Source organism: Astyanax mexicanus, chromosome 6, assembly GCF_023375975.1.
Source record: "Astyanax mexicanus isolate ESR-SI-001 chromosome 6, AstMex3_surface, whole genome shotgun sequence".
Classification (NCBI taxonomy): Eukaryota; Metazoa; Chordata; class Actinopteri; order Characiformes; family Acestrorhamphidae; genus Astyanax; species Astyanax mexicanus.
In genome coordinates, this window is record NC_064413.1 from 2,320,416 (window position 1) to 2,347,917 (window position 27,502).

A 27,502-nucleotide genomic window follows, 5' to 3' on the forward strand; every position below is an offset into this window, starting at 1 on the left:
ATGTCCTCCACAATGACTCCACCTTTGACTCAAATTTAATAAAGGCCAAAAAAAATGGGAGAGATACTTTGAGCAGGGCACTGGGTGATGTATGGGTTTAGAGGTGGGGCAGAAGGAAGAGCTGACTGGCTGAGCTGCAGCTGTGTGCCTCTGATAATGGTGGTTGGATGTCAGCAGGGGGGCGGGATTATTGATTGACTGATCATCCTCGCCTATAGCACAGTTGAAGGTGAGAGTGAGCTACAGAGGCAGAAATTAACAAAATAAAAGCGTTTTTTTAATGGTTAGGAAATGTTTAAACATTTTTTTAGGCTTTAGTGGCTATTTAGATAGATGTAATTGCATTATTTCAGTACCATAAAATGACTTTAAATGACTGAATCATCGTTAATCACAATAATTTCTGGGAAATTATCCACAAATAAACAGGTTAAATTATTGTGACAGGCCTAGATATTAATATCACACTCTGTGTATCGAAGATAATAATAAAATAATTGACTCTGAGCTGGTATTATCTGCCTGTGGTTGGGATGCCAAGGACAAAAAGAACAGTATGCTTTTGTTCCCCCCACTTTTGCATCAAGCAAGTTAAAGCATGATGTGCAGCATTTATTTAGCCTTAAGTGATATTGCACATCCTGATATATGATATTCTGTATGCGCATATTAAAGTGGCAAAGCTGAAACAATATACTCTGCAGCCACCAGGTATATTTCACATATTTTTAGTCCTGTTCTGAAAGGTTACCTGACTGAGCAGAAGATACACTCTGCTCTAACTTAAAACAACAATGCAACAATGATGCAACTGAGCTAACAGAGGGTTTACAAATATTCCTGCATTTCTTCCCTTTAAACTCCTGGATTTCGAGCCCCAGCATTCAGTAACGTCAAGAACCCTGTTTTAAATGTTCCAAATCTTTGCAGGCAAATAAATTATAATAAACGTTTAAGGTGAAGGTTTGCTTTAAGATAGAATTAAAATGTAATTATTTTATATAACAGAAAATAGAAAATTACTTTAATTCTTAATGTATTCTGCCAAAAAAAAGATGTAAAAGCTATTCAAGTTTTTTAGCGATGTATCACGCAATCTGATTAAAATTGCACTGTTATGGTAAATGTATAATTAAAATGGCTCAGCTGAGGTAAATTTATGACTAAAATTGCACTGCTAAGGTAAATTTATGATTTAAACTGAACTGCTGAGGTAAATGTATGACTAAAATTGCACTGCTATGGTAACTGTATGAAGGTAAATGTATGACAATTTCACATTTACAGTAATCTTATGATTAGAATAGCACTGCTGAGTCTATGACTAAATCTAAGACTAAAATTGTGCTTCTAAGGTAAATTTATGATTTGCATAGAACTGCTGAGGTAAATTTATGACTAAAATTTCACTTCTATGGTAAATGTATAATATAAATTGAACTGCTGAGGTAAATTCATGACTAAAATTGCACTGCTAAGGTAAATTTATGATTTAAATTAAACTGCTGAGCTAAATGTATGACTAAAACTACACTTTTACAGTAATTGTATGATTAGAATAGCACTGCTAAGGTAAATGTATGATTAGAATGTATAATGCATATGTAAAATATTTTACATTTCAGTGCTACAACAAAAAAAGGTTCAGGCTAATTATTAATCAATACTATAAGCTATATAATAATATGTGCATCTCTAATAGACACATTGTCTTGGATAATGTTATTATTTCCAACGAAAACTATGATTTAAAGGTCACTTATCGCCTGCTAACACATGAAGAATCAGAACTTCTAGCTAATTTCTTTCTAGCTTGAATCCTCTACATGAATAAGACCTACTTACACATGCCACACTTCCGTGTCACAGCTAGTTGGGCAAGATAAACAGGGTGGAGGGAGAGCTGGTGCAGATGTAAAAACGCCAGAGGTGAATACTGAGCTCCGAGCGTTAAATCAGGCGCAGGAGAATCGCTTAACAACAAACCAGCGTGGTCCGTCCAGGAGTTAGCTAAGACACGATCAGCCTCTATGCCTCAGGTGACGTGTGTGTGTGTGTGTGTGGTGTGAAAGTGTGTGGTGTATAAGTGCATACGTCAAAAGCTTACCACATACTCCATTGGATAACACTCTGCGTTTGTGTATCTGTTCCCTAGAAACACCACAAAGCGCACACAAACTCACATTAGCATGGACACACACAATCACACAGTCATGCACATGAAGCAAACCGTAGCACATTAAGCACACAGTCGAATGCATACCCAACTGAGGTCAACCTAGCATTAGCATTAGCATAGTAAAGACTCACACTTCACTGCTGAACACTGCAACAGCTTCCCTGAGTTACAATCCTGCTGTTTTACATGTGGGAAATTTACATATGGGTAAATAAAGCGACTGAGACCAACCTGATCTACAGAGTCTCCGCCCACTTTAATCCCGTCTGCTATCAGCCAGAAGGCAAAGTACAGAGAAACTACAGTCTTCAGTTAGAGAGAGAGAGAGAGATAGAAATAGATAGATAGAGCCACACCAATTCTAATCAGCACAGCAGGAAACCTCATTAAAAACAACTCATATATAATAACAATACTAGATGTATTACTGTTGATGATTATGGATTACAGCAAATGAAAACCAGTACCAAAAATCAGTTTCTCAGAAAATTTAAATATTATATAAGTTTTATATAATATTCAATTTTTTTGAGGTACTGGCCGGTAATTACTGAAATAAAGTAACTTTTCAATGCTGTTCAATTATTTTGAGATGCACTAGTATAAAAACAATTAAAAGTGCCTTAACTATCCATGCAGAATATTAAAAAAACTTACACAATACATTTATGTACTTCAAAATCCTTCGAAGATAATAGGGAGACTGATAATACGACTCTAAATAAATCAACCAGCTCTTTCAGGAACCTCTAACGACCTCACTGGGTTTCACAAAGGACCGCAACTCAGCGTCAAGTTCCTGGAAGACCTTCTTCTTTTGAGCCCTTAAGCAATTTTTATAGACACAAGAAGAACATATAAGTCTTAGAGGGGCTGTTTTAAGAACCCTAGTCTTTTCCTGTGCTCTTCGAAGTCATTTCTCATTCTAGAGCACTGACAACATATTTTATTTTATCTCGATTAAAAAAAAAAAAAAAGCAACAACACACAATTATCGTCCGATTCCATTATAATTCTGATATTATTGTGCATCCCTAAGGAAAACTGTCATATTTATAAAATGTGAGTAATAGAAAATGATCAATAAGAACCAGATAGTGGGAGGGATTTAAACATAACACAAACTAACCCAGTGTCTGACAGAAATCTTTACATGTAAACAAATAAAACAAAAAATATCACAATACAATATAGTATCAATATTTTCTTACAGCATCTTTTATACCTGCTGTTTCCTTTGTGACCAAGTTAAGTGAACTGAATCAGGGTGCACGATATATCATTTGAGCATCGACATTGTGATTTTTTTTTATTCTTGACACAAGAAGAAGTAGATACACAGCGCTGTCTCTGTGTCTGTGTGAGTGACAGGCAGCTGCTGCCTGAGAAGCGTGAGGGGGAGGGGGAGGCAGTAGTAAACATGAGGTAACCGCACGCATGACCTCCATCCACATGGTTGGGCACGTGCTTGTAAACGTGAGCATGTGTGGAAAGCTGTGCACCTCAGTCCAGCACAGTTTTGCAGCACAGATATTTCCAGTTACAGCTGAATTCACGCTTTTAATCCCAGAAAAACAAAAGCTCTTATTTATTAGGGGTGGGAATCGATTACTATCTCACGATTCGATTCGATTCCGATTTTGGGGGCCACGATTCGATTCAAAATCGATTTTTGATTCAAAACGATTTGAATTATAAATATTTCTGCTTCTGGCTTATGAATCGTATTGAAAAAAAACCCTCCATAATATACACTGGTCCTGGAGCAAGTAATGTGTTACAAAAACAATAAAATGTGCAGGAATGTGGGTCCTCAGTGACAGAGGAATCACTGGGATATCACAATGACGTTAATGAACAATAAATACATAAATAAATAACACTGCTTTATTACCAGGCTACTAGCGGTGGTGTGTAGGTGACGCTGCTGGGCTGATGTGATGATAGCAGTGGAGCGCTAAAGTTCAGGAGCAGCTGCTGATTAACTAGTTAATTTAAGGTGGTTGTATTTCTTCAGAAAGGGGGCAGGAGGTGGAGAAATTAATTCATATTGTCCATTCCTTAATTCCTCTGTGATGAGGAGCTGAAATTAGCTCTGATTAGCTTATTGTTATTTTTCCGTTCCGCCTTAAATGCTGCAGCCCGCTGCCACCTGTAGCATTATTTAAGGTGGAACTGGAAAGTTAGCTAGTTAGCTAGCTAACAGTTACTGAAACTAACTACTAGCGATCTTTTTTATGCTTGTTATGAAGCATTCTGCCATAAAACATTGAAACTACACGTTAATCTAAGGTAATATAGTGCTTGTTCTGCCATCTTACCGGTGATTCTCAAACACCTACGCTCTGTGTGTGTCTGGAAGATCTCCAAAGGGACAAGCGCTATCCCCAGGGTTGCCAGGTCCAACAAAAATACCCAGCCCAAAATCAGTCTAAAACCCGCCCCTCAGAATCGATTTTGGGACATTTTAAATCGATTCTGAATCGTAGTAAATGAGAATCAAGATTCTTATGTGAATCGATTTTTTGGCACACCTCTATTATTTATCTTTTAAAAGCCATTTAAATGCGTGATTAAAGGGCTGGTGACTGTTGTTTTGCTGTTTTCCTCAGGTTTGACGCCATGGGCCCTGCATTGTTTCAATTCAATTCAATTCAATTTTATTTATATAGCGCTTTTTACAACAAAGGTTGTCACAAAGCCGCTTTACAGGAAAAACAGGTCCACGCCTCTTATGAGCAGCACCACAGAGATGCCAATTTTATGGTGACACAGTGGCAAGGAAAAACTCCCTTTAAGAGGAAGAAACCTTGGAAGGAACCAAGACTCAGTCCGAGGAACCCATCCTACTCGGGTTGACCCGCTCAGTACAAACAAATAACAAATAACAGAACAAAAACAGTACAGAGAATTAATGTGAACTATGGCTAATATAACAGGTACTAATTTATGAATATAAGAATGTGATGGGCACAAACTATAGAGCTATTGTTTAATATCACGATTTAAATCATCGAAATAAGAACATTTGCAGTGTACATTTATTTCTTTATTTATTTTAAATCATGCAGCCCTAGTTCAGTTAATTCAGACAAAGCCCAGCTCTGTTGCTTGGACTAATTTTGGTCCTCTAGTCTAGACCGTGGTTCACGGCTGCTATTTTAATTTGGGCTGAACAGAAAAATGTCAGAAGGTTCAGACCAAACAAAGTAGGTGTAAAAGTCACTTCAGCCACAAATGAGTGGTCCTGTATCTTCCTCTCCAGAAGGCCAAGTTTCAACCCTAACCCAAATCTAACAACACCCCAATTCAGCCAATCAAAACCCTCTAAAGACAGCGGTTAGCTGGACTGAATCAGGTGTGTGGTTTAGTGTCAGAGCTGTGGAAAGTCTGTGGAAAGGTAGCTCTCCCGCAGCAGGGCTGGAGACTATTGCCCTAAATGCATCTCTGAGCTGAAATCCCCACATAAAACTATCAGAACAAATGGTACCGAACTGTCACTGGGCAGAACCCTCGGGGATGTGTGTTCAGGAGCTTTTTTAGGGCACAAAACTGAACCATATTCCTTTACTTGTCTTAAACTTGCATTTTATTTACTTTTTCTCGAATGGGCTTTTTATTAATTTCAATTTAAAAAACAGTTAGGGGTCATGAGCACGTTCCAATACGCACCTTTTTCGTTAAAAGTGAATGTCCGAGTAATACTGCATAATTTGTTATTAAAGAGGTTAGCATTGTTAGCATTTCTAAGACCTAAATGTAGGATTTTGTTTGGACTCGTCAATAAAATAGTTGTAGCAAACTACAAAGTCTTAATTTAATCTAAAATTAAAGATTGAATTAAATTCTAAATGCCTCTCAGCATCTCAAAACATGCTTGGTATTACTTTAAGTACTTTACTACCTTTTGTTTGTTTACCAAAAGATTGGCTACCTTTCAATGTGTGAATTCCACCTACATGTGACTAGAGTAGCACTGCCGAGGTAAATTTATGATTAGAATAGCACTGCTGAAGCAAATGTGCGACTAGAGTAGCACTGGTGAGGTAAATTCAGAACTAGAGTAGCACTACTGAGGTAAATGTGTGATCAGAGTAGCACTGCTGAGGTAAACTAATGATTAGGACAGCACTACTGAGGTAGCTAGAGAAGCAGTGCTTAAGTCATTTAAATTTTATGATTAGAATAGCACTGCTGAAGTAAATATACTGTGCTTTGTTGGTTTGTCTGCTGGGAATTTAAAAAATGTTTGAAAAGCAAGACAAAATATATTTAGGCTGCTTAATTTAGTAATATGTACAAATGTGGTGAAATTAAAAGTGTTGGACTTTTGGCAAAAACTTTTTTTCTTTGATTTTAGCCAAAAAATACAAATTTTACAGCTGCAAAATAAAGATTAAATGGTGAGATATGTAACTAAGATTATGGGTTCTTATACAGACTGATCCCTTAATAGACCACTAGCCACCACTGCAAAATGATAGTTACCAGTTTCTAACTCATTGTTATCAGTAAAAAATCAATGCTGATCAATCTCTGAAGCTGTAACACGTGTGTGTGTGTGTGTGTGGTGTGTGTGTGTGATAGACAGAGAGAGTGGTCGTGCTCAGGCACACCATGGAATGAGAGGAATGGCCAGACAGGAGGGGGGGGGGGGGTCTGTGTTTCTCTCACACACACACACACACACACACACACACACACACACACACACACACACACACACACACACACACACACACACACACACACACACACACACACACACACACACACACACACAGCAGTAAGAGACTCAAGTCCCGGCCTGTGAGTTTGAGTGGAGTGTTAATTCAGGCTGCCTGGGGGACGGTTTCCCACAGCAACACTTCTGAAACACGTTCTGCTCCTCAGGCAACAGCGCATTCTTTCAGCCGGCCCACCACACCGCTCTCATACACTCCACACGCAGCTCTCCTTTCTGCTTTCCAGGCTTTCTGTGGGTTTACACACACTGATCACCACCTTATCTCAACATCTTCTAACACATAAAACACAGAGACGGCTGCAGGAGGGGCTAATATGGGCTGAAAATAAGGCTTAAGAAGCTTGTGAAGTTTTTAGCTGCATTGATCATGTAGGAGCGTTATTATTTGGGTGCTGGGTGGTTCATTCTCAGCAAGACAGACAACAGTTAGAAGCGTTTTTAAAATAAAGACATTTTTACACTAATAACAGTCTTCACAATGTCATATGTTATTTTACAACATGTGTAATAATGCCCTGCTAAGTGCAGTTCAGCCACTGACCTAGTTTTCAAGTCTCTCAGAGTAAAACATCTAATCCACCGGAGATCCTATTTAAACCTATAGGTACTTACACACAGAGGTGGGTTAGTCCAGGTACAGAAAGTAAAAATCCACCCCAGGGTTTTGTTGGCAGAGCCGCAGCAGAGCCAAAACAAAACCCAGGCAGCTGGAATTTGGAACAAAACTCTGGAGAACAGAACAGTTCTAAACATACACCTATCTATCTCAATTGTACTTGTACTAATTGGTTGGTGTTGTTCCTCCATAGTCAAATTCGAACCATTTGTTCCTTATCTCTGAATTACTCGGTAAAGCATATAAACACTGATGTGTTATTCGCACAAAGAACACAGGAACGAACCGCCATGCTGTTCTTAGCGCTGTTAGTTAGCGTCTATCTGATGAGACGCCGTCGCCGCCTGGCTTCAGCTCTGTCTGTGGGTGGTTGTGAGCTGAGGTGGGGGGGGGGGCATGAATACTAATTCACGGGTTAATGTAGACACGTTATTTTTCCTGATCGACTCGTTTTTTTTCCCTGAATAATTTCTTGTTCTTTATTTTATTTATTTAATTTACTCTGTCTCGACTGGGCTTTTCATTGGTTTCCATTTAAAACAGTAAGGACATGAGCAGGTTCAAATACGCACCTTTTTCTTTAAAAGTGAATGTACGGTAGGACTGCATTATTTTTTTTAAAGGGAAAAGCTAACAATGCTAACCTAATACATAAATAGTAGGATTTTGGTTGGATAAATCAATAAAACAGTTGTAGCAAACTACAAAGTCTTCAGTTAACTGTTGTTTGGAAATGTTTTGAGTTCACGGGTTGACGTAGACACGGGGCTTTTCCTGATCGACTCGTTTTTTTTCCTGAATATTTTCTAGCCCAACAAACATAAGATCACTCAGCTTATAAAGTGCTGCCCCTGTTGAAACCCAACCTTTTATAAATAGCCCTGTGTAGTTCCGCATGCCCGGCCCGCCGCCAGCCCGAGCTTCCCCCCGTGAGTCTCAGCGTGGCTCTGGGACTCTGGGAGTGGAGGGACACCCGGCATAGCTCTCATTCCTCAGAGCTGTATAATAACAGGGCTGCGGAGAGCGGAGAGCCGGGCTCGCCGGAGGCCGAGGTGGCCCGCACTACGCACCATCTGTGTGGATGGAATTCAAGACATCCGACTGCACACACTCATCACGCAGTCACCCGAGAGTGGGCACCAGAGCCAGCGAGGGGGGACCAGCGCGTATGTGCAGAATCTCGGAGGGTGGGAGGGTGAGCTGCTGTCGTGCCTCTGCAAACCAGCCTACACTCCGTCTCCCACCGAGCTGAACCTGAGAGGCTGACAGACTTCGAGCGCTGAGATGCGTCAGATATTAGCATTCGAGCAACCGTCTGGAGAACAAACTTTACCCAACTAGAAGTTGAGAGACAGAAAGCTAAAACCACCAATCAGTATCAGATTTAAATTTTAATCCATGTTTAAAGATAATGAAGAAAATGTAATTTAAGACAGTACTATATTAGTGGTACTAGTGGTTGTGTGGCACAGTGGATAACACCACTACCTGCCAATGAGCAACCAAGTCATGAGGGAGACCGGGGTTCAATACCCAGTCAATAAACAGTTTTGCTCCAATAAGAGTCCTACTACTGTAGCCTAGCAGAATCAGTGGAAAAAACACACAAAATTAACTAAATAAAACCTTCAGCATAATCGCATAAATCTCTTGCATACTCTCAAACTCAACCTCTGCATCAGTTTTATAACATTTCACAAATTATCTATCTGTTTTCAAGCTGAAAAATAGGAGCTGTACAGGGCTACTATGGTAACATTAAAACTATCATCAGCATACATTTTTTTTGTTTATACATTTATACATTTTCTATTCTTCTGTGTTTTAATTTATGGTTAATATGTTGCTTATTGTATTGTGTTGTTGCTGCTGGGTGTATCAAATGTATGACTAAATTTGCACTGCTGAGGTAAATGTGTGACTAGAGTAGCACTGATCAAATGAAACTGCTGACGTAAAGTGTTAAATCATTATTTTGCATTAGTAGTAAGCAGTAATCAGAGACTATTTAACCCACTGTATTCAACAGTGATTTGTTTTTTAGTGGCTAAACTAATTTAAACCTGTCAAAAATCAGGTTCAATATTCTGTGCATCTCTAAATGTACACTTCATCATTAGGGTGGGTGATATGGCCCTACTCTTGGTGAAACACAGAATAAAAATAAAATATTTTATGCCATATGATATGGCACACCCCTAACTAAAATATAAAAAAAAATACAAGAATTTGATCAGATTCGATCCAGAATGTCATGATACTAATAAAAATGAACCCCAAATATCTCCATATATTCAGGATTAAAGTAAAATAAATGATACTTGACAGATATAATATGTCTCTAGTAGATATATAATGGGAAATGAGAACAGTAAAAACAGCAAACCCTGATGTGATGATTAGGAGTGGGTGATATGGCACCATATTTCAGGGTATAATATCGTACACCATATTCAAAAATGTTGATGATATTATTGCGTACGATGCAATATGGCCTCTAAAATGTATACATATTGGAATATTGTCCAGTTTTACTTATTACTTCCCACTATTTTTAGGAATCCACTTATAACAGAGGTCCTGTTCACCTACTCACTACCTGCATCCGCATCCAATACCAGTCTAACCTCATCCCAGACTGTGGAAAATACTGACACCCTTACTTAAACACTAACAGACCACAGATCAGCTTTTATTGCAGTAGATGATTAACCAAGCTCTAACCCCCTGTGCTATTTCTAACAGCATCGCTGGCATTTCCTGCAGCGTGGTGAAGCCATGAGAACAGCACCGTCCAGCATCTGCACTTCACACAGTTCCTTACTTGCCTTTATGGATTTTCCCTGCCAGAAAACTTTCTTTAAAAACGAAAAGCTCTATTGTTCAGACAGGGCTAACCTCCTTTTAACACATTAGCATCTACAGTAACATGAGTAACTGCAACAAAATCAGCCATAACATTAAAACCTCCTGCCTAATATTGCATAAATGAACAGATATCCCTCTTTTTCTTTATAAAAAAGGGTTAATCTACAGTTACAGTAGATACAGAATCACCGGTTCTGTTGTAATCTGTTGTACCCGTACTGCTGCACCTGTACAGGAAGGGTAGTCAGATTTTGGCACACCACCAGTTCTTTCTCTTCTTTTTATTGTTTAATGTTTGATGCCTCAACTTCCTTTAATTGGTCTAAACCATCCAAAAAAAGCACTTTCACACTGCAGACAAACCAGACTGGTTTCGTTTTGGTTTGGCCTAAACATGGCGGGCGGAACGGGGTGAGCAGTATGGCCCTAAAATACTTTCACAATATTTCAGGGTATTTCTACAATAACAATATTACTGGTGGCATGGTTCAAAATTAATTTTAAGAACATACTACTGTTTACTACAACAAATGAAACACTAAAGATAAATTTAGTAAAAACATAACAGTTTCGTAAAACTTACCAAGACCCTGATTTTGTATAAAGTAATAACATAAAATAAAAATATAATAATGTAATGTAATTAGCAATAATTTTTGAGTGCATGTTAACTGCAAACAAACATAGAGAAAAGCTAAATGCATACAAAATAAGCCCTTAAAAAAAACAGAAGGACCAGTGAGTTTTTAGGCTTTCTCGGTCACATGACATCATGTTCAGTAGCTCCTCCATTTCCACTCACTGTTGTTTTTACATTAGAACAACAAAGTGCTTGATTGCTGTAGATATTTATGTACATTTGTAGTTTTTCCTCAGACAGCTGAAGACTTCTTCACTGCACCACTTGAGAAATACGTGGCCGTTATGTCGTTATGATAAATCACGGCTACGCAACAGGATCTGACTAACGTGAAGCAAGACCTGAAGAAACGTGAAGAAAATCCCTGTGAGAATTGTTTATCCTTTCTGTGAGAGGACAGTAGATTAACATTCAGAGTCTTCTAGCACACAAACATGTGAGCTTTCTATTTTAGGTCCCCCCCCCACCCTCTCCTCCCAAACACAGTGACATTACGTCCCACTAAAATACAGGCTCTTTCCTTTCCTCAGACTCCCACACATCCTCTCTCAACCAGAGAGCTCAGAGACTCAGGAGTTCCAGTAACTCTGCGTTCTGCCTGCTTTTTTAAAATGCTAAAACGTCCAAAATGACATCTTTTGCACAAAATGTGCAATTATGTGACACGTCTGAGTTTAAAACGTCCTTCAACTGAGCTTTGTAATGTCTAGAAGGCTTTGTTGTTGAAATAACACTTTGTTCTTTTGTCTTTAACTTTATAAAAGTTCTTTAAAAGAACACTTATTTATTTGTGTAAGCTCATTTATCTGAAGCTTTGGGCCATAAGGTATGTAAGGTATTCAAATTCATTACTCTGTAGAAGTCTAGGTACTAGGGGTTAAAACACTTCTGTAGAAGTTAAAGTATCAACTCAAGCTTTTTACTCTTTAAGTAAAAGTATAAAAGTATAAAAAAAGTATAAAAGTAATGTAAGGGGAAAAAATAAAGCCATTAAGGAGAAAAGCTTAGGCCATGCCCAAAAAGTCCTATAGTGCACCTGCCACTCTCCCCAAAACACATTTTACTAAAAGCTATAATGTCTATAATTTTATATTAAAATGTTAATGTTGATAATATAACTTGGGATGCACTAGACTCCCTAGTGTTTCAGCTGCATATATGCCTATTGAAAATTAATGTATTTTAGTATAATATAAATATATTGCAATGCATCATTGCAAGGTTACCTGTACGCGGTGGAGTAATACATGGAGAGCTTCGGTTACAGTGCATTACCGGCTGATAATGGCACTCATAGAACATCTCTCAGCCAATTACATTGCAGGGTCGGAACTAACTGTAGTATAATTTATCATGCAGCTGGTTTTACTATAAGCCCAACAACTTCCCTCCTGTATGATCTCACATGAGTCTCATCAGACCTTAGAAAGAACTTGTGAGGGTTCTGTTTTTAACTGGCAACCTTCCTTAGGGTACTACACACACCTGGCAACCTATGACCAAATCTCACTGAATGACATGCATGTGTCCACATCAACTCGACTTCGCTTTGCAGCTTAAACCACGAAAGTGTGCGAATGTGTACAGTGTCTCACTTGTTTACTGGCCAAAATTATCATAAATTTATTTTGTTTGCCTGTACATCAAGTCTTGTGAGACAGATTTATGGCCTAACGAGAAAAGCATGAAAGCACAGTTATACTGGATCACCGAAGCCCTTTTTCCCCCCCATAAAAAACAGCTCATGAGGCATTTATTCAAACTAGAGACCACAACTAGACAATAGAAAATGAATAAAAACAATGATGGATTGAGACCTTTAATATTTTCTTGTTAGAATCAAACACTGCGGGGTTAAACTGTAAATATTTAAGCTAGAAAAATGAGCAAAACACCAATCCCTAACGTTTAACAAAAAAACAGACGCTGGGTTAAAATTTTCTTTATCAGTTCTCTTCTGGAAGTTAGTTTGACTCAGATCAGAGATCACTTCACTGCCTATCACTTCGCTCGTGTTTTCTAATAAGGCTTGTCTGAACAGTTGGTGACAGGAAAGCCAGAGTGTGAGACGTGTGAAGCATAACGTGTGAAACTGGCACACTCATGTTCAGATGGTCAGTTTAGACCGCCTCCCTTCTCGCTTCCAACGTGCGAGTCTACAATTTTCACCTACAACCAGAAACATCAGAATCATCAAGAACTACAGGCCACGTCCTCCAAGAAGTAGAGCAGATCTGTCACGACATGTGTGGCGTCTGTTTGCTCCTTTGCTTACTTTAGCCTGGAGCTACGAGGCTAACAGAGCTAACATGTCATAAAAGCTCACAGTCAATAAAGAGCATTGTACGATCAGCGAGTCTAAATCACCAGACACCAAACCATGCTGCTAATAAATCTCTGCAGGGCTCCTCACTTTGGATGCCAGTGGTTTAGACTGTTTCAATAATTCAGGCTTCAGGACTGATGCTACTTCTTAGCTTCACAATATACTTCTGTCCATTTTAACAGAAACAGCGTGGGTGATCATATTAATTTTACCTGACCTGGGGCAGAACATCTGCAGAGCTACCAAACAAAGCCAGGTTCTGAGATGTATAACACAAACATTAACTGTATTTAGCCCAATTAGATATAATAATATAGTAATTTAACTGATTATTTTTTATTCCTAGGAAGTGTAAAGCCAACAGGTCTCGTTAAGGAAGAAGAGTTAGCGTTAAAGTAAGTATGAACAGTAACCAGATACCTCTTTTGAGAGTGCATCTCTTAGCCAAGTACAGTAAATATCAAAACCCTAACCAGATAATCCTCTCGAGAGTCCATTACTCTGCCCAGAAAGGTGAATTTCAGAATGCTAACCAGATCTCCCTCTCGAAAGAGTTCATCACTCAGATACAGTAGGTATCAGAAAACTTACCAGATACTTCTGTTAAGAGGCCATCAGTAAGCCCAGGACAGTGAGTTTCAGAACACTAATTAGATACTCTTTGAGAGTATATGATTTAGCCCAGTACAGTGAGTATCAGAACATGAACAGGATCACTCTCGAGAGTACCACACTCAGCTCAGTTCAGTAAGTAACAGAACACTAACAAGATACCCCTCTTAAGAATGCATCACTTAGCCCAATACAATATCAGAACGCTAACCAGATTTTAACCCTTTCAAGAGTGACTAACAGGATTTCCCTCTCAAGAGCCCATTACTCAGCCCAGTACAGTATATGTCAGAACACTAAGCAAACACCACTCTCAAGAGTCAATTACTCTTCCCAGAAAAGTGAATCAGAACACTAACCAGATTCCCCTCTTGAGAGAGTTCATTAGTCAGCCCAGTACAGTAGCTATTAGAACACTAACCAGATAACATTCTTGAGAGTCCATCAGTTAGCCCAGTACTGTGAGTATCAGATCTCTAACCAGATACCCCTCTCTAGAGAAATGGGAATTACACTAAACTAGGTTTTAGAATTAGGGCAGTCATAATACTAGAATTTTGATTTTAATACAAATATCAAGTATAACATCTAAATTCTTGGTACAAGATGATGCTACAGATTCCTGGACACTAATTTTAAATTTTCTCCAATTTCAGCTTATAATCTGTGCTTTGTAAACTGTATTAAAGCTTAAAAAGAGAACTTTAAACACCAATCAGGAGGCAGCCAGCCTAACATCCTACAGGAAAGGAGGTCACAGTTCACACTCTTGACCCTTTGGCCCAGGGCTGACCTTTAGGAGAGGGCGTTCACAAGGTCACTGTGTACGTGCAGCTCAGATGGAACACCACCAGTCGGAGGCAAAATGAGACAGAACTGAACTCTGAAGAACTCTTTAACCAGGTAGAAGCAGCCAGTGGTTGTGAGAACGAAAGCTTGAACTTTTAAATCTGGTCTGCTACAGCGCTTAGCTGCAAAACAAGACCACCTACACCATGCTTTAATGGTCAACCAAGGCCTGACGGCGTCCAGAGCGCGCCATGTCTCTAAATAGAGCAGTCGTCAGAAGTTACAGTTAACAAAACCACAGCACCGTACATGAAGCGCTTGTTTGATCTGCGAGGGAGTTCACAAAAAAGCCAGGCAGGCCACTTTTACAGCAAAGAATTGGTTTACACCTCAGTGTGTGTGTGTGTGTTCAGAAACTGCACACAATGCGTTATGGTGGAAGACTTAACAGGAAATGCCCCTCCACCACAACCTATTCAGCAGTAAAACAGGACCAATCAAGGGGTGAGAAAGGCAGGAAGCGCGAAGAGAAAAAGAACAAGACGGACTGTGTGTGTGTGTGTGTGTGTGTGTATTCGAGAACAATGTCCATAGTGTGAGTCGATACACAGAACGTGTACGTGCACACTATAAAAACTGATTAGTCCTTTTTTTACAGGCTAGAGCTTATTTTTAACTGGACAGAGAGCATGTGGTCTTCAATTTGTTGAAAAGCAAATAAATATACGTCCTCTGGTGTTTGTAGTGGAAGCATCTAGTAACAAGTATAGCACAGAGAAAATAACATATATGGGATGCCAATATACACATTTATTACTTACAAAGAGACTAGAGTTTAAAGGGCACCACTTTAAAATAAGACTACCTTTATAAAGGGTTTAATAAATCATTAATAAACTAATTGTAAGCCATTTATAATTAGGTTGCAAATGCCTTAAAAATCATTAATAATCAGTTAATCAGTTATAGCACATATGTAGAAAGGGCAACAATGACCTGTTGTTTGCCAAATAGTGAACCCACAGCCATCTATATTGTTGCCCTTTCTACGTATGAGTTATAACTGATTATTAGGGGTGTCACGATCTCGATATTTTATCGAAATCGAATCGAAATGAGGTCACGATCTCGAGTATCGAAGTCAAAAAGAGGATCGACGATCCCTCCCGCGCGCTACGCAAATAGCGCAGCGCGCTACGCAAATGGCGCGGCACCAACACAGCGCATCCTATTCATTTAAATAGAGATAGCCACTGCATGAGCGCAGTCGGCGGGAGTGTGATCACTGTTTTTATCTGTCCAACGGGGGAGGGGGGGCGGGGGTTGGGCGCGCAGGTTTTGTATCTGTATCTAACGGAGGGGTGGGTGCGCGCAGGTGAGAGCGTGTGAACTCGCTGAAATGCGTGTGTCAGTGTGACTTGAGAACACTGACTATAGATCACAGTGAGGTGGATTAAAAATCTTAAACTTATAATTGACTACACCTGTTGCTTTCCATTGAATTAAAAAAACATCTTTCTCTCAGATAAAGTAAACACAAGCGTGTTTCTGACTAAAATAAAAGCTTTTCAGGAGAGATATAAGTTATGTGTAAATATTTATAAGACAATACCCACATCACTTATCTAACCAGCCTGTACTGATTTCTGCCCCCCAATAATGCTTTCAATAACCTCTTGTAACCCCTGGGAGCCAGGGGTTACACTCTAATAGCCTTTAATAGTCTTCAGTAGCCTTTAAAAGACTTACCTGGCGGCCGTGGTGTGTCCACTAAACTCCGTAGTTATAAACATCCTGAGGTTAGCAGCGCGCTAACTGACCTGTTTATAATGGAATCCGAGCAGTGCCTCCGTGTCGGCTGTTCTAACCTGCTGCTGTTAGCTGCTTGAGCTGAAAGATGAACTGTAGTGAGCTGTATTATCCGGTTAGTGGGGTTAAAACCTTTATTTGTTTACAGAAACAGTAAAAACGGACTGGCTGAGCTCTGTAGCCCGTGGCTGGGCTGTACTGAAGTAGTGACTGAGTGAAGAGAGCGGGGCTTGTGCTGCTGCTGCTAGTGGTTGGATGAAGAACTGCAGCTTCATGTAATGAGCAGTTTCACCAGCCATCCACACACAGCTCTGATAAACTGCTTGTTTTAATAGTGCACACTGTTGCTACCAAAAAAAGTCACTAGATGGCATTACCATATATATCTTAAGAAATAATAATAATAATATTTATAATAATAATAATAATAATAAATATATTATTTAAATTTTATGAGGCATAAAATAATAACAAGAAAAAAAAACAAGAAAATCGAGAATCGAATCGAATCGTGACCCTCAAATCGAAAATGAAATCGAATCGAGGATTTAGAGAATCGTGACACCCCTACTGATTATTAATGCTTTTTAAGGCATTTACAACCTAAATAATAATCATTAATAAACTAATTGTAAGCCATTTATAAACCCTTTATAAAGGTAGTCTTTTTTTAAAGTGGTACCGTTTAAAGTTTGTGATGTAGGCATACAATTTGTAATGCTATATTAGGCCTGGCCAATAATTCAATATCGGAATTTATCGCGATAAGAAATGATTAAATAACGGTGATATATCATTTTTGTGCTATATCGATATGTATTATTTACAGAATCTGTCACGGACAGACGTTTTTCACCGGCAATCAAATCTACCACCACCACATTACAATATTTTTCTTATTCTGGCTGAAGATTTCCATTGTATTCCATTGATACTTAGCTGTATGCTATAGCAGTATGCTATGTTTTATTTTATATAAAGCTATGGCCTGATAATCACAATATAGCAAAGTTACAAATCACACTGTGACTTGCCTAGTGGGCACTGAGTAGTCCAGCGGTCTAAATCGCTGCTACTATGATCAGGAGATCACTTGTTCGAATCCTGGTCATGCATCTTGCATCTTGCCATCAGCTGCTGGAGCCCTGAGAGAGCACAGTTGTCCTTGCTCTCTCAGGGTGGGTACAGTAGATGGCGCTCTTTCCCCTCATCACTCCTAGGGTGATGTGGATCAGCACAAGGCTGCGTCTGTGAGCTGATGTATCAGAACCGAGTCGCTGCGCTTTTCTCCGAGCATTAGCGCTGTGATGATACTCGGGAATGCTACAGCATCAGCAGAAGTTCAAAAAGAGGCGGAGTCTGACTTCACATGTGCTAGTCTTCATTATCCTTGTGTTGTGGCATGAGTAGTGATAGGGAGATATACAGCTGAGTAACAGCTGATTACATGGCCAAGCTAAAATAGGGAGAAAATGAAAAAAAATAAAATAGATAAACAAAAAATGTATTATAATAATAGGTCCATTCTTAATTATTTTTTTTTAAATATTGTGCCTGTGCTTTTTCTGCGCTGCACTGTTATTTTACATCATTCTGAACAGAATTTGATCATTCAAACAACTTATTATTGTAGTTAACTCTCTACTTACTTGGGTTTGGACAGAAAGTGCACATGGTCTAGACTAGACACCCAGTTTAATTTAAAATAAAAATAAACACTAGCTTAAATCAATGGATTTTATAGTACAATGGCAGATGCCAATCATTCTGAAAAAGCAATAATCAGCCGATAGCAAAATAATTCTGATTTACTCATGCATCACTAGCTTGCCTAGCTTTATTAAGTGCATATAAACCCACTCAATGAAACTCAGCTCAAGTTCAGACCTCAAACTTCTTAGAGAAGTGACTAATCCTATTTATTAAATTCCTTTTTTTAACCAGACTATTTATTAAGTGCACAGACTGCAGAAATAACTTCACTTTCCTATCAGTTGATGAAATCTAGTTGACATTTCTAGCCTGTGCCCACTCACTGTATTTAGCTGCTATGTGGGCGTAGCTATAGCCCACAAATGCAGTTTGTGTGGAGACCTAGATGCCATCAACTTCTGACTGTTAGTGCAAATAAGGGACATTCCACTGTAACAACCTGTCTAAATCTTCTCCATATAATAATGCATCTCAAAAAATCTGAATATCATTGAAAAGTTACTTTATTTCAGTAATTTAGTTCAAAATGTGAAATTTATATATTATACAGATGTATCAAACACAAAGAGTGATCTATTTTAAGCATTTATTTATTTTATTGTTGATTATTATGGCTTACAGCCAATGAAAACCCCCAAAAAAACAGTGTGGGCAGTGTGCCAAGTCCTGCTGGAAAATGAAAGCAATCACTGACCATCAGTAAATTTTTACATTTCATTTGAAGAAAATCAAGGGGATGCAGAGTCTGGAGGAAGAGTGGAGAGACACAGTCCAAACTGCTCGAGGTCTAGTGTGAAGTTTCCACCAATCAGTGATGGTTTGGAGAGTCATGTCTGTCATCTGCTGGTGTTGATCCACTGTGTTTTATTATCAAGTCTAAAGTCAGTGCAGTTTTAGTTTTCCCACAAAATTTTACAGCACTTCATATCTTACAGCTTCCCTCTGCTACTGACAACTTTTACGGAGATGCAGATTTCATTTTCCAGCAGGACTTGGCACACTGCTCACGCTGCAGAAAGTATTAATTGGTCTTATATACACTATTCAAATTTTCTGAGACACTGTTTTTTTGGGTTTCTATTGGCTGTTTATAATAATAAACACTTAAAATAGATCAACATGTGTCTAATACATCTATTTATTATATATGAGTTTAACATTTTGAACTAAATTACTGAAATAAAGAAACTTTTCAATAATATTCTATTTATTATTATAAGTACATGTGTGTTTTCTTTGCACCAAACATTTTGTATCTATAGTTACTGTGACAAAACAACTTAAATTTGGATTTATCTATTCAAAACAATGTTTCAGAGGTCCTGATCTGTGTTTTTTTTTTTATTTACTTACATCAATGATTTCCTCTTTGCTCTCCTCCAATGAATATAAAACTAGTTTGGTCTCTTTCTGATAGTAGATGCTGTAATTTAATATCACCTGTGGCGAGAGCTACCTGCAGGTCCTTTTCCTTTTCCTTTACTCATCTTGCGGTCTGCTCTTGCAGTTGTATAAAATGTTTTCTGCTTGTAAATTTTCAATTTTCTAAAATTATTCCTATTTAAGTCTATTCTGTCTAATACATGTCTTCAGCGCTGATCTCAGTAACTACTGTTTACAGCTCTATAAGAATTAAGCTGGTCTTTAGTTCTATTATAGCGGGTCTATGTGCTGCCAGCTGTTGCTTTAGGCCACATATGCTGTGATAACCTCCAATTTCTCAGACACATTAATGGCTGTGTTAAGCCTTAAGATTACCGGTGCTATTATAGGAATCTCGAGGCTGAAGAGAGAGAAAGGAAAGCAGAATCAGCATTAGCATTCAGCATTAAAAACAGATCTGATTTTACTGAGAACTAAAATTGGGGATAATCGGCGCTAAAACGTGTAATAAAGATTTCTTATTGGGTAAAAATGATTTCCTGTTTACAGAAACAATGCATTGAATCTATAATTGAATTTTTTTGCAATTGACTCCTAGTAATAATCAAGCTGACCACAACTACAGGAGAGTCAATATTCCATTTAACCTACAGCTTAACTGAGCTTTAGATACAGTTTGTTCGTAGAGGAACGTAGAGGAAGCTCTGATTCAGGTTCTTTACCCTCTGATCTAATTCTGAGTAATTAAACATTCATGTTAATCAATCTGCTAATCAAGAAGTCACATGACAGAATAAGTGACTGACTAAATTCTGATGTGGATCAAGAATAAAAGAGTAAAATCATGATCTATAAAACATGACAGAGTTGGCCCCAGATTACAACTAAACCCAGTAGGACTGTGCATTGCCAAGAGCTTGCTGATGCAATACATTTCACAATACAGGAGTTACGATTCAATATTTTTTCACAATATATATTGCGATACTGTAAGGTCGGCAATATATATTGGGATTGTTTAAATCAAATATTAGGTAAAAATCACAATGAATTAACTAACCCAAATGAGCTCTGACAAGACATTTTATCCAGGTGACGCACTCTGTTGGGGGGGATTTATCAGCATTAACATTTTAACATTATAGTCATTATAGCTTTTATAAAAATGTGTTTTTGGTAAGGGGAGGGGGAGGGTGGGGGGTAGTGCACTATAGGACTCTGTGGTTCTGCCTAAGCTTTTGTCCTTAATGGCTTTATTTTTTCCACTTTTATTACTTTTATGGTTATACTTTAATTATAAAAGTAATTATTTAAAACACTTTTATCTAAAGAGTAAAAAGTTTGAGTTGAAACTTCTTCAACTTCTACAAAAGTATTTTATTAAACCCTAGTATATATACTTCTACCTACAGATTAATGAAGGGAGATACTTTTCACACCTTTGTTGCTATGTTACTGTCAACACAATTTAAGTCCATTTCATGATCATAACTATTCACATGCGAAATCAGTATTAAAAATCAGCAGATTTTCTGCTTACTGAGACATTTGGTTGCATCAGACCTGAACTAATCTTTTTTACACGATCATCCTGAAAAAGGATGTTATACTGCTGCTATTTAAAGACCTTCTCTGCCTGAAACTTCCTGAAATACAAAACAGAAATTTCTCAAGAAGAGAAAGAGGCAGAAAACACAGACATTGCCTAATCTCTCTCTCTCTCTGTGTGTGAGGACGAGAGGCAGCTTCTTCTCTGTACTCTGTTTTGACAGTTCTGATACAGAGGTGCCTCTGAGGCTGGAGAGAGATCGATACAGCTCGAGGACGAGGGGAAAACGCCTGCGCCGGCTGCGCTGTCTCACACCGAGAGGGAGTGTTGTGTCTGCGAGTGTGGGTTTGTGTGTCGCTGTGGTATCACTCCGTCTCAGGCGGTCAGTATAGTGGCAGAAATGCTTCTGACTGTCAGCCCTTATCCAGCCTCTGCTTTGGGCTGGGAGGGATCTAGTGCTCCACTTGTCTGCTCATGTTGTGTGCAGGCCAACTGATAACGAATCCACATGGAGAAAAGAATGAGAGAGAGAGAAATAAAGAGAGAGATAGAGGAGTATAGAGACCAAACACCCCAGAACAACCACCATTCAGCAGCAGCAGCAAAGATAGAAAGTTCCAGTCATCCACCAGTTCATCAACCAGTTCATCAGGAGCTAATGATCCAATTAAACTGATCTTTATACTCTGTAGAGTTTGTCTATCTGTCCATTTGAAAAACTACATAGGGCCCTATTTTAGCAAGCTACAGGAGAAATGTCAAAAGGAGTCCAAAAAAAAACATGGAGATCAGGTAAATTGGATACTCTAAACTGCCCAGAAAAATGGAATTACTCTGGTGTGTATGTGTAAGTGTAAGTGTGTGTGTAAATGTATGTATAACTGTGCCCAGACATGGATTGGCACTTTGTTTTGGGTAAAATGCAGTAGTGCCCAATGCAGTCCTCCAGGTGGACAGTTGTTTCCGGTTGAGAGTACGCTGTGCGCTATTGGCTGCCGCTTCTCACCGCTATAAAATGTGTAAATTGTAAAGCGTCCTTGGGTTTATAGAAAGACGCTATATAAGTTGAACATCATTCATTCATTCATAAAATATACACCTTGCGCAGCTCGAAAAAGCTACGTTCACGTTGCCTAAAGTGACTCAAATCTGATTTTTTTTTTGCTCAATGTGGCTTAGATCCGATTTTTTTTTTCAAATCATTCTTAAGTCACTTTCATATGTGGTCCTAAATCTGATACATATCCGATCCATGGAATTCATGCGTCTTTTTCGCTTTTACGTAATAGCATTAGCATTAGCGCTACGTGCTTCTCTCTCGTACCCACACTCTATCTCTTGGTGCAGCTGTGCAGCTACAGCTGCAAAAACAGCAAAAGCAAACCACCTGTCCTATTTTCACCTCCTCAACTTGAGCATGAACTTCAGAGCACTCCACTCCAGAACTCTCCACTCCAGCAAAAGATGTTCCACATATGAGCTGCTAACTCATCCATTTCCTTTTATAAAGCTACGAGCCTCTCATCTCTCTAATACGAGTTTTTTTGTTGGTGGTGAAAGAAGGAGACGTTTATACAGGTATTAATGTGTTTTAGGGACAGATTTGTTCACATTACATACAGATCACTTACATTTGTGAATGTGGACCGTCAAGATAGCCAAATCTGATCTGAGCAAAAAATCGGATTTGAGCAATGTGGCTTGTTATGTGAATATAGCCTAATTCTCTTAATTAATTGTAGGTTTGTTTTGGGTGTAACGTAAAATAAACCAATCAGTGTGTCATCTGCTATTCCCTATAAGAATCAGGTGAGCTCTGACTTTGGCGCGTTCCTATCTTAACAGCACAGCGCTTTGTGGAGTATCTCAGCAGAGGATACTGTGAAGATACACCAACAGCTTATTTATAGGAACAGCAATGTTATTCATCTGCTTTGATCGTTTGCTTAACTATACTTTAGATTAGGCATATGTTATGTGTCTTAATTTATAATTTTCTTGTATATTCCTTGTTTTTATTGTACAGCACTTGGGTTAACACTTGCAGCTGCAGCCTGGTTTTGCAGTTCTGAGGGATGTAGCTGGTCAGATCTCAGATAACATGAAAATCATGTGTGTTTAACATACGAGTTTATGACTGCCGCTTCGTTATCGTACGCTCTGGTAGTTTACTGCTCTGTTCTGGCTGAACGCACCACTCGTTTTCACACTGCTGACAGTGTGCAATGTCTCTGTTCTAAAAAGAGAAGGACTGAACTAAACTGGTGGTTCAAGACTTTTTCTTTTAGGGCATTCCAACGACCAGCTCGACTGGATTTCCACCTTAAAAGCAAACATTTGCAGCTGAGATACTGAGATAATACGATACGATAATATCATATATTACACAAAATCTACACCTACCTGGATGTTTAACAGGTTTATAGTTAAATAATACAGGCAGTGAAGTGGACACAAAGCTGAGAGCTAGGAAAAATAATATCTCCTACCTTAAATTATATCCAGATTCATCCAATTCCAGCACTTTAGCATGTGCAGGGTACTATCAACTGAAACAAGCAGCAAGTTTTGGATTGAGAGCAATGAAAATGTGCTACTATTGGGCAACACGCCCAATAGTAAGAAACCCAGGACTGTTAAATAAATTCTATAAAGATAATTTGAATTAAAATATTACAATTTAAAATCAATCTGACCCTGATTATTTTCATTATTTAATTTAATTTATATATTTAGGTCTAATTGTAAAAAAATAAAATAAAAAAAGTTAAGACTACAATAAAACAAATTAGTGGAGAAACTTTCAGGAGTATAAATAAGTATAAAAATATGCTATCTTCTATGTGGAATCATACCATACTTTCAAAAACATATTTACACACATCTTCAATACAAGCTTGGTTCTTTATGGAATTAAACATGGTTCTTCACCTAAAAATGTGGGCCTTGGACAACCCAGTCAGCAGGACATCAGCGGTTCCAGGATTAATCAATAACCCTAACCCTAATTGTTTGTGATTTGAGCACTGTTTTATTGATCACACGCTTGTTAATTAAACGCTCCTGACTACCTGAATTGGTCTTGCTAAGGCTAAAGTGTGAAAGCCCCTGAAGAAAATAACTGTGGTTGCTGTTTTGCCATGTCAGTCAACTGTGGAGCTTCAAAAGTGGCTGTGTTATTGCAGAGTTTTAAAACTGCGCCACTCACTTGAAAATAAACCATGATATAAGTACAAATATTTCATAATTTTAAATATAAGACTGACGACTGTCAGTTTGGGATGTCTGGCAGTAAGCTTTGGGATGATACTTGGATAGCTGGGGGGAAAAAAAGTCGCAACAAATTACACCACACTACGCAAACAAGCCAAGTAGACATTTTAACCTCCAACAAAGCTCCTAATAGTGATTAAATGGTGGGAATAGTGTCAGCACCGACAGCATGGGGGTTTAAGTTCCTGAACAGATGCTCAAAACAACAGCTGGTCATGGTGAGCTCATGCTGGTGAAGGACTGCCTCTCCTCTGAGCTCTGAGATGACACTGATTTACAAAGAAATTGTGTATTAAATGACATGCCAGGGTTTAAAAGTTACAAAATTCTAGAAGAGTCTAGCTGAGAAAATAAGAAGAGCATAAAAAAAATCACATTAACCTAGTTGTGGAACCATGCTTACTAACAATAAGGGAATAAGTGACATAACGAGAAGCTAGAGGTGGGCTATATGACAATATTTTATTGCATCAGGTTTCCATTTATTATTTAGGATTTACATTTATTATGAGCTCAGACTACAAAAAATTAAGTAAAAAAAAAAAAAAAAAAAGTTTAATATCTGCAAAAAAAGTGATCACATCCAAGTAGCGCTGGCCGGTATACTGGTTCATACAGTGGGGAATTTCAAACTGGTATGCAAAGAAGCATACAGCTCGCTAGATAACGCTAGCCAGTTAACATAACAAGCTAACATACTGCAGTGACTGGAGCACGACATGAACATGAATAGATGAGACCAGAATCGGTCCTGAGCGCAGCGTCGTTTTATTCAGCACAAGTGATAAAACTCCGTAAACTCAGGATATGAGGTGCAAAAATGCTTCAAGAGCAGCAACTATAGCCCTTATAAAATTATGGCTGATTTTAATATTGTAATGATTCTAATGTGTTTGATAATAACATTTTAAATTGATATTAAACTTGTGTCTTACTTGTGCAATAGAGCTTTAGAGAAATATCTCTTTGAATACTTAAACTGAGTATTTTAGGTTAATTTATAGTGTTTGTGGAGTTATTTAGCTTGTTTCGAAAAGGAAGCAGCGTTAAAATTGTTTTAAAAGCTCTTTTCTGCTAATGAAGTCAGATTTTTTCATATATTGTGTATATATTTTGTGGGACAAAGTAAACCCAATTTAAATCCTTAGTGTTTTATATTATATGTACTACTAAACCTAGATTAAAGCCAAGTCATGTAAAAAAAATAAAATAATAAATAGCCTGATATACCGTGAAACTGTCAGAATCTTGAAATATACCTTGAAATACATTTTTGGTCATACCGCCCAGCACTACATCCAATGTATCCAATGAACACAGACCAACTTCTTATTTTATATTCCACTATAGAGATTTATAATAGGATATAACACATTAGGATACATGATATATAACTGGATCCCATTAGTTAGTTCTGATTCATTTGACCACAAATGTAGTTCGTATGTATGGGATAGTTTTTCTAATGATAAAAACTGTGTATCGTAAAAAGGTTTTTAGTTAAATATCGCAATATTTCGATAATATTTTTACCAAATCGCCCACCAGAAGACTATTGCTTGGTTAGTTAGCTTGTTAGCTCAGATAGTTTTTACACAGGCAAGTTAGCCACCAGGTTCAAAATGTAGTTAGCTAGCTAGCTAACTAGCTAGCTTATGTGAGGAAAAAAAATACCTCATAGCGTTAGTTATAGTTGTAAATATTAAATAAATTAAATGTAATTAGTTTTAAAATGACTACAAGGACTAACCTTGTTTGCCGCTCTGGATAAGAGTGTCAGATAAATGCCATAAATGTAACGTAAATGTATCCTTAGCAGATAATAAACACAAACCAACTTTTTACTTTATATAACTTACCATTATAGAGATTTATAATGAGTACGAGATATATAATTAGATCCCATTAGTTAGTTCTGATTAATTTGACCAAAAATGAAGTTAGTTTGTATGAAATAGTTTTTTTAACGAAAAATACTGTGTATCGTAAAAAGATTTTTAGCTAAATATCGTGATATTTCGATAATATTTTTACCAAAATCACCCACCTCTACCTCCAACCAGAAGACTAAGGTTTAGTTAGTTAGCCTGTTAGCATAGATAGTTTTTACACAGGTAAGTTAAGTTAGCTACCAGGTTTAAACTGTAGCTAGCTAGCTAGCTAACTATCTTATGTGAGGAAAAAAATATTCACAGCGTTAGTTATAGTTGGAAACAGTTAATAAAATAAACGCAATTTCTTTTAAAACGTGTTAATCTATATAACAAGTGGCCTGACTCTATTTACAACCAAACACGAGGCTTAAAAAGTTAGCTGCTTCATCAACTTGTCCGTTCCACCTTAAATGCCTCAGGCGCACGAATGGAACTGCTGCTCTATTTAAGGTGGAACGGACGAATTCGCAACTTGAAGCTCTCAAACTCGAGCTAACTTCTAAAACAAGCCCTAAAAGTTACTCAACACTTTCATTTTCAGCATTTCCAAACCTTCAACCACTGAAACAACCCCGAACCCACCTCCCAGCGGAGTTAACTCAACTTCAGACACAGACTCACCTATTCCTCTCGGCCCCTCCGGTCCTCTCTGTCCTCCTCTTCTCTCTGTTTCTCTATTAAAATAATAATAATAATAAAAATAAACCTCAAACTTCCTCTAAATCACTCTCTCACTCCTCAGCTCACTCTCTCCAGCCTGCTCTCTCTCTCTACTTCTTTCGGGAAACGGCGGAGAAAACTTTCCTCTCTTCTCTATTTTCTCTTTTTTCACTCCCTCTCTCCCTCCCTCCCTCTTTCACTCTCTTCCACTCTCCTCCTCCTTTCCTCGCTCTTCCGCCTCGCGTCACGCGGATCTGCGATCTTCTCCAGTATCGAGTATTGCAGGATTTAGAAGTAAAAATAGTTCTAATAAACATATTATTAAAGTATTTTATAACAAAAAAATAAATAATAATAATAATAATAATGATGCAACGAGAGATATCATATTGGAATTCTTGTTT

The 27,502-nt window shown here is 38.1% G+C and overlaps 1 protein-coding gene across 2 annotated transcripts in view; it reads right to left on the minus strand.

The window, feature by feature from the left end:
* shc1 (SHC (Src homology 2 domain containing) transforming protein 1) overlaps positions 1-27,280 on the minus strand; it is a 57,102-nt gene extending 29,822 nt beyond the window's left edge. The window contains exons 1-2 of one of the 2 annotated variants that reach the window (XM_022674207.2): positions 27,060-27,280; positions 2,108-2,151 (exon numbers count right to left, since the gene is read on the minus strand). In XM_022674207.2, coding sequence (XP_022529928.1) covers positions 2,108-2,119 — 12 coding nt within the window. In that variant the 5' untranslated portion in view covers positions 2,120-2,151; positions 27,060-27,280. The remainder of the gene's footprint in view (positions 1-2,107; positions 2,152-27,059) is intronic. The other variant, XM_022674208.2, reaches the window with a different exon arrangement.
* Between the last annotated feature and the right edge of the window lie 222 nt (positions 27,281-27,502).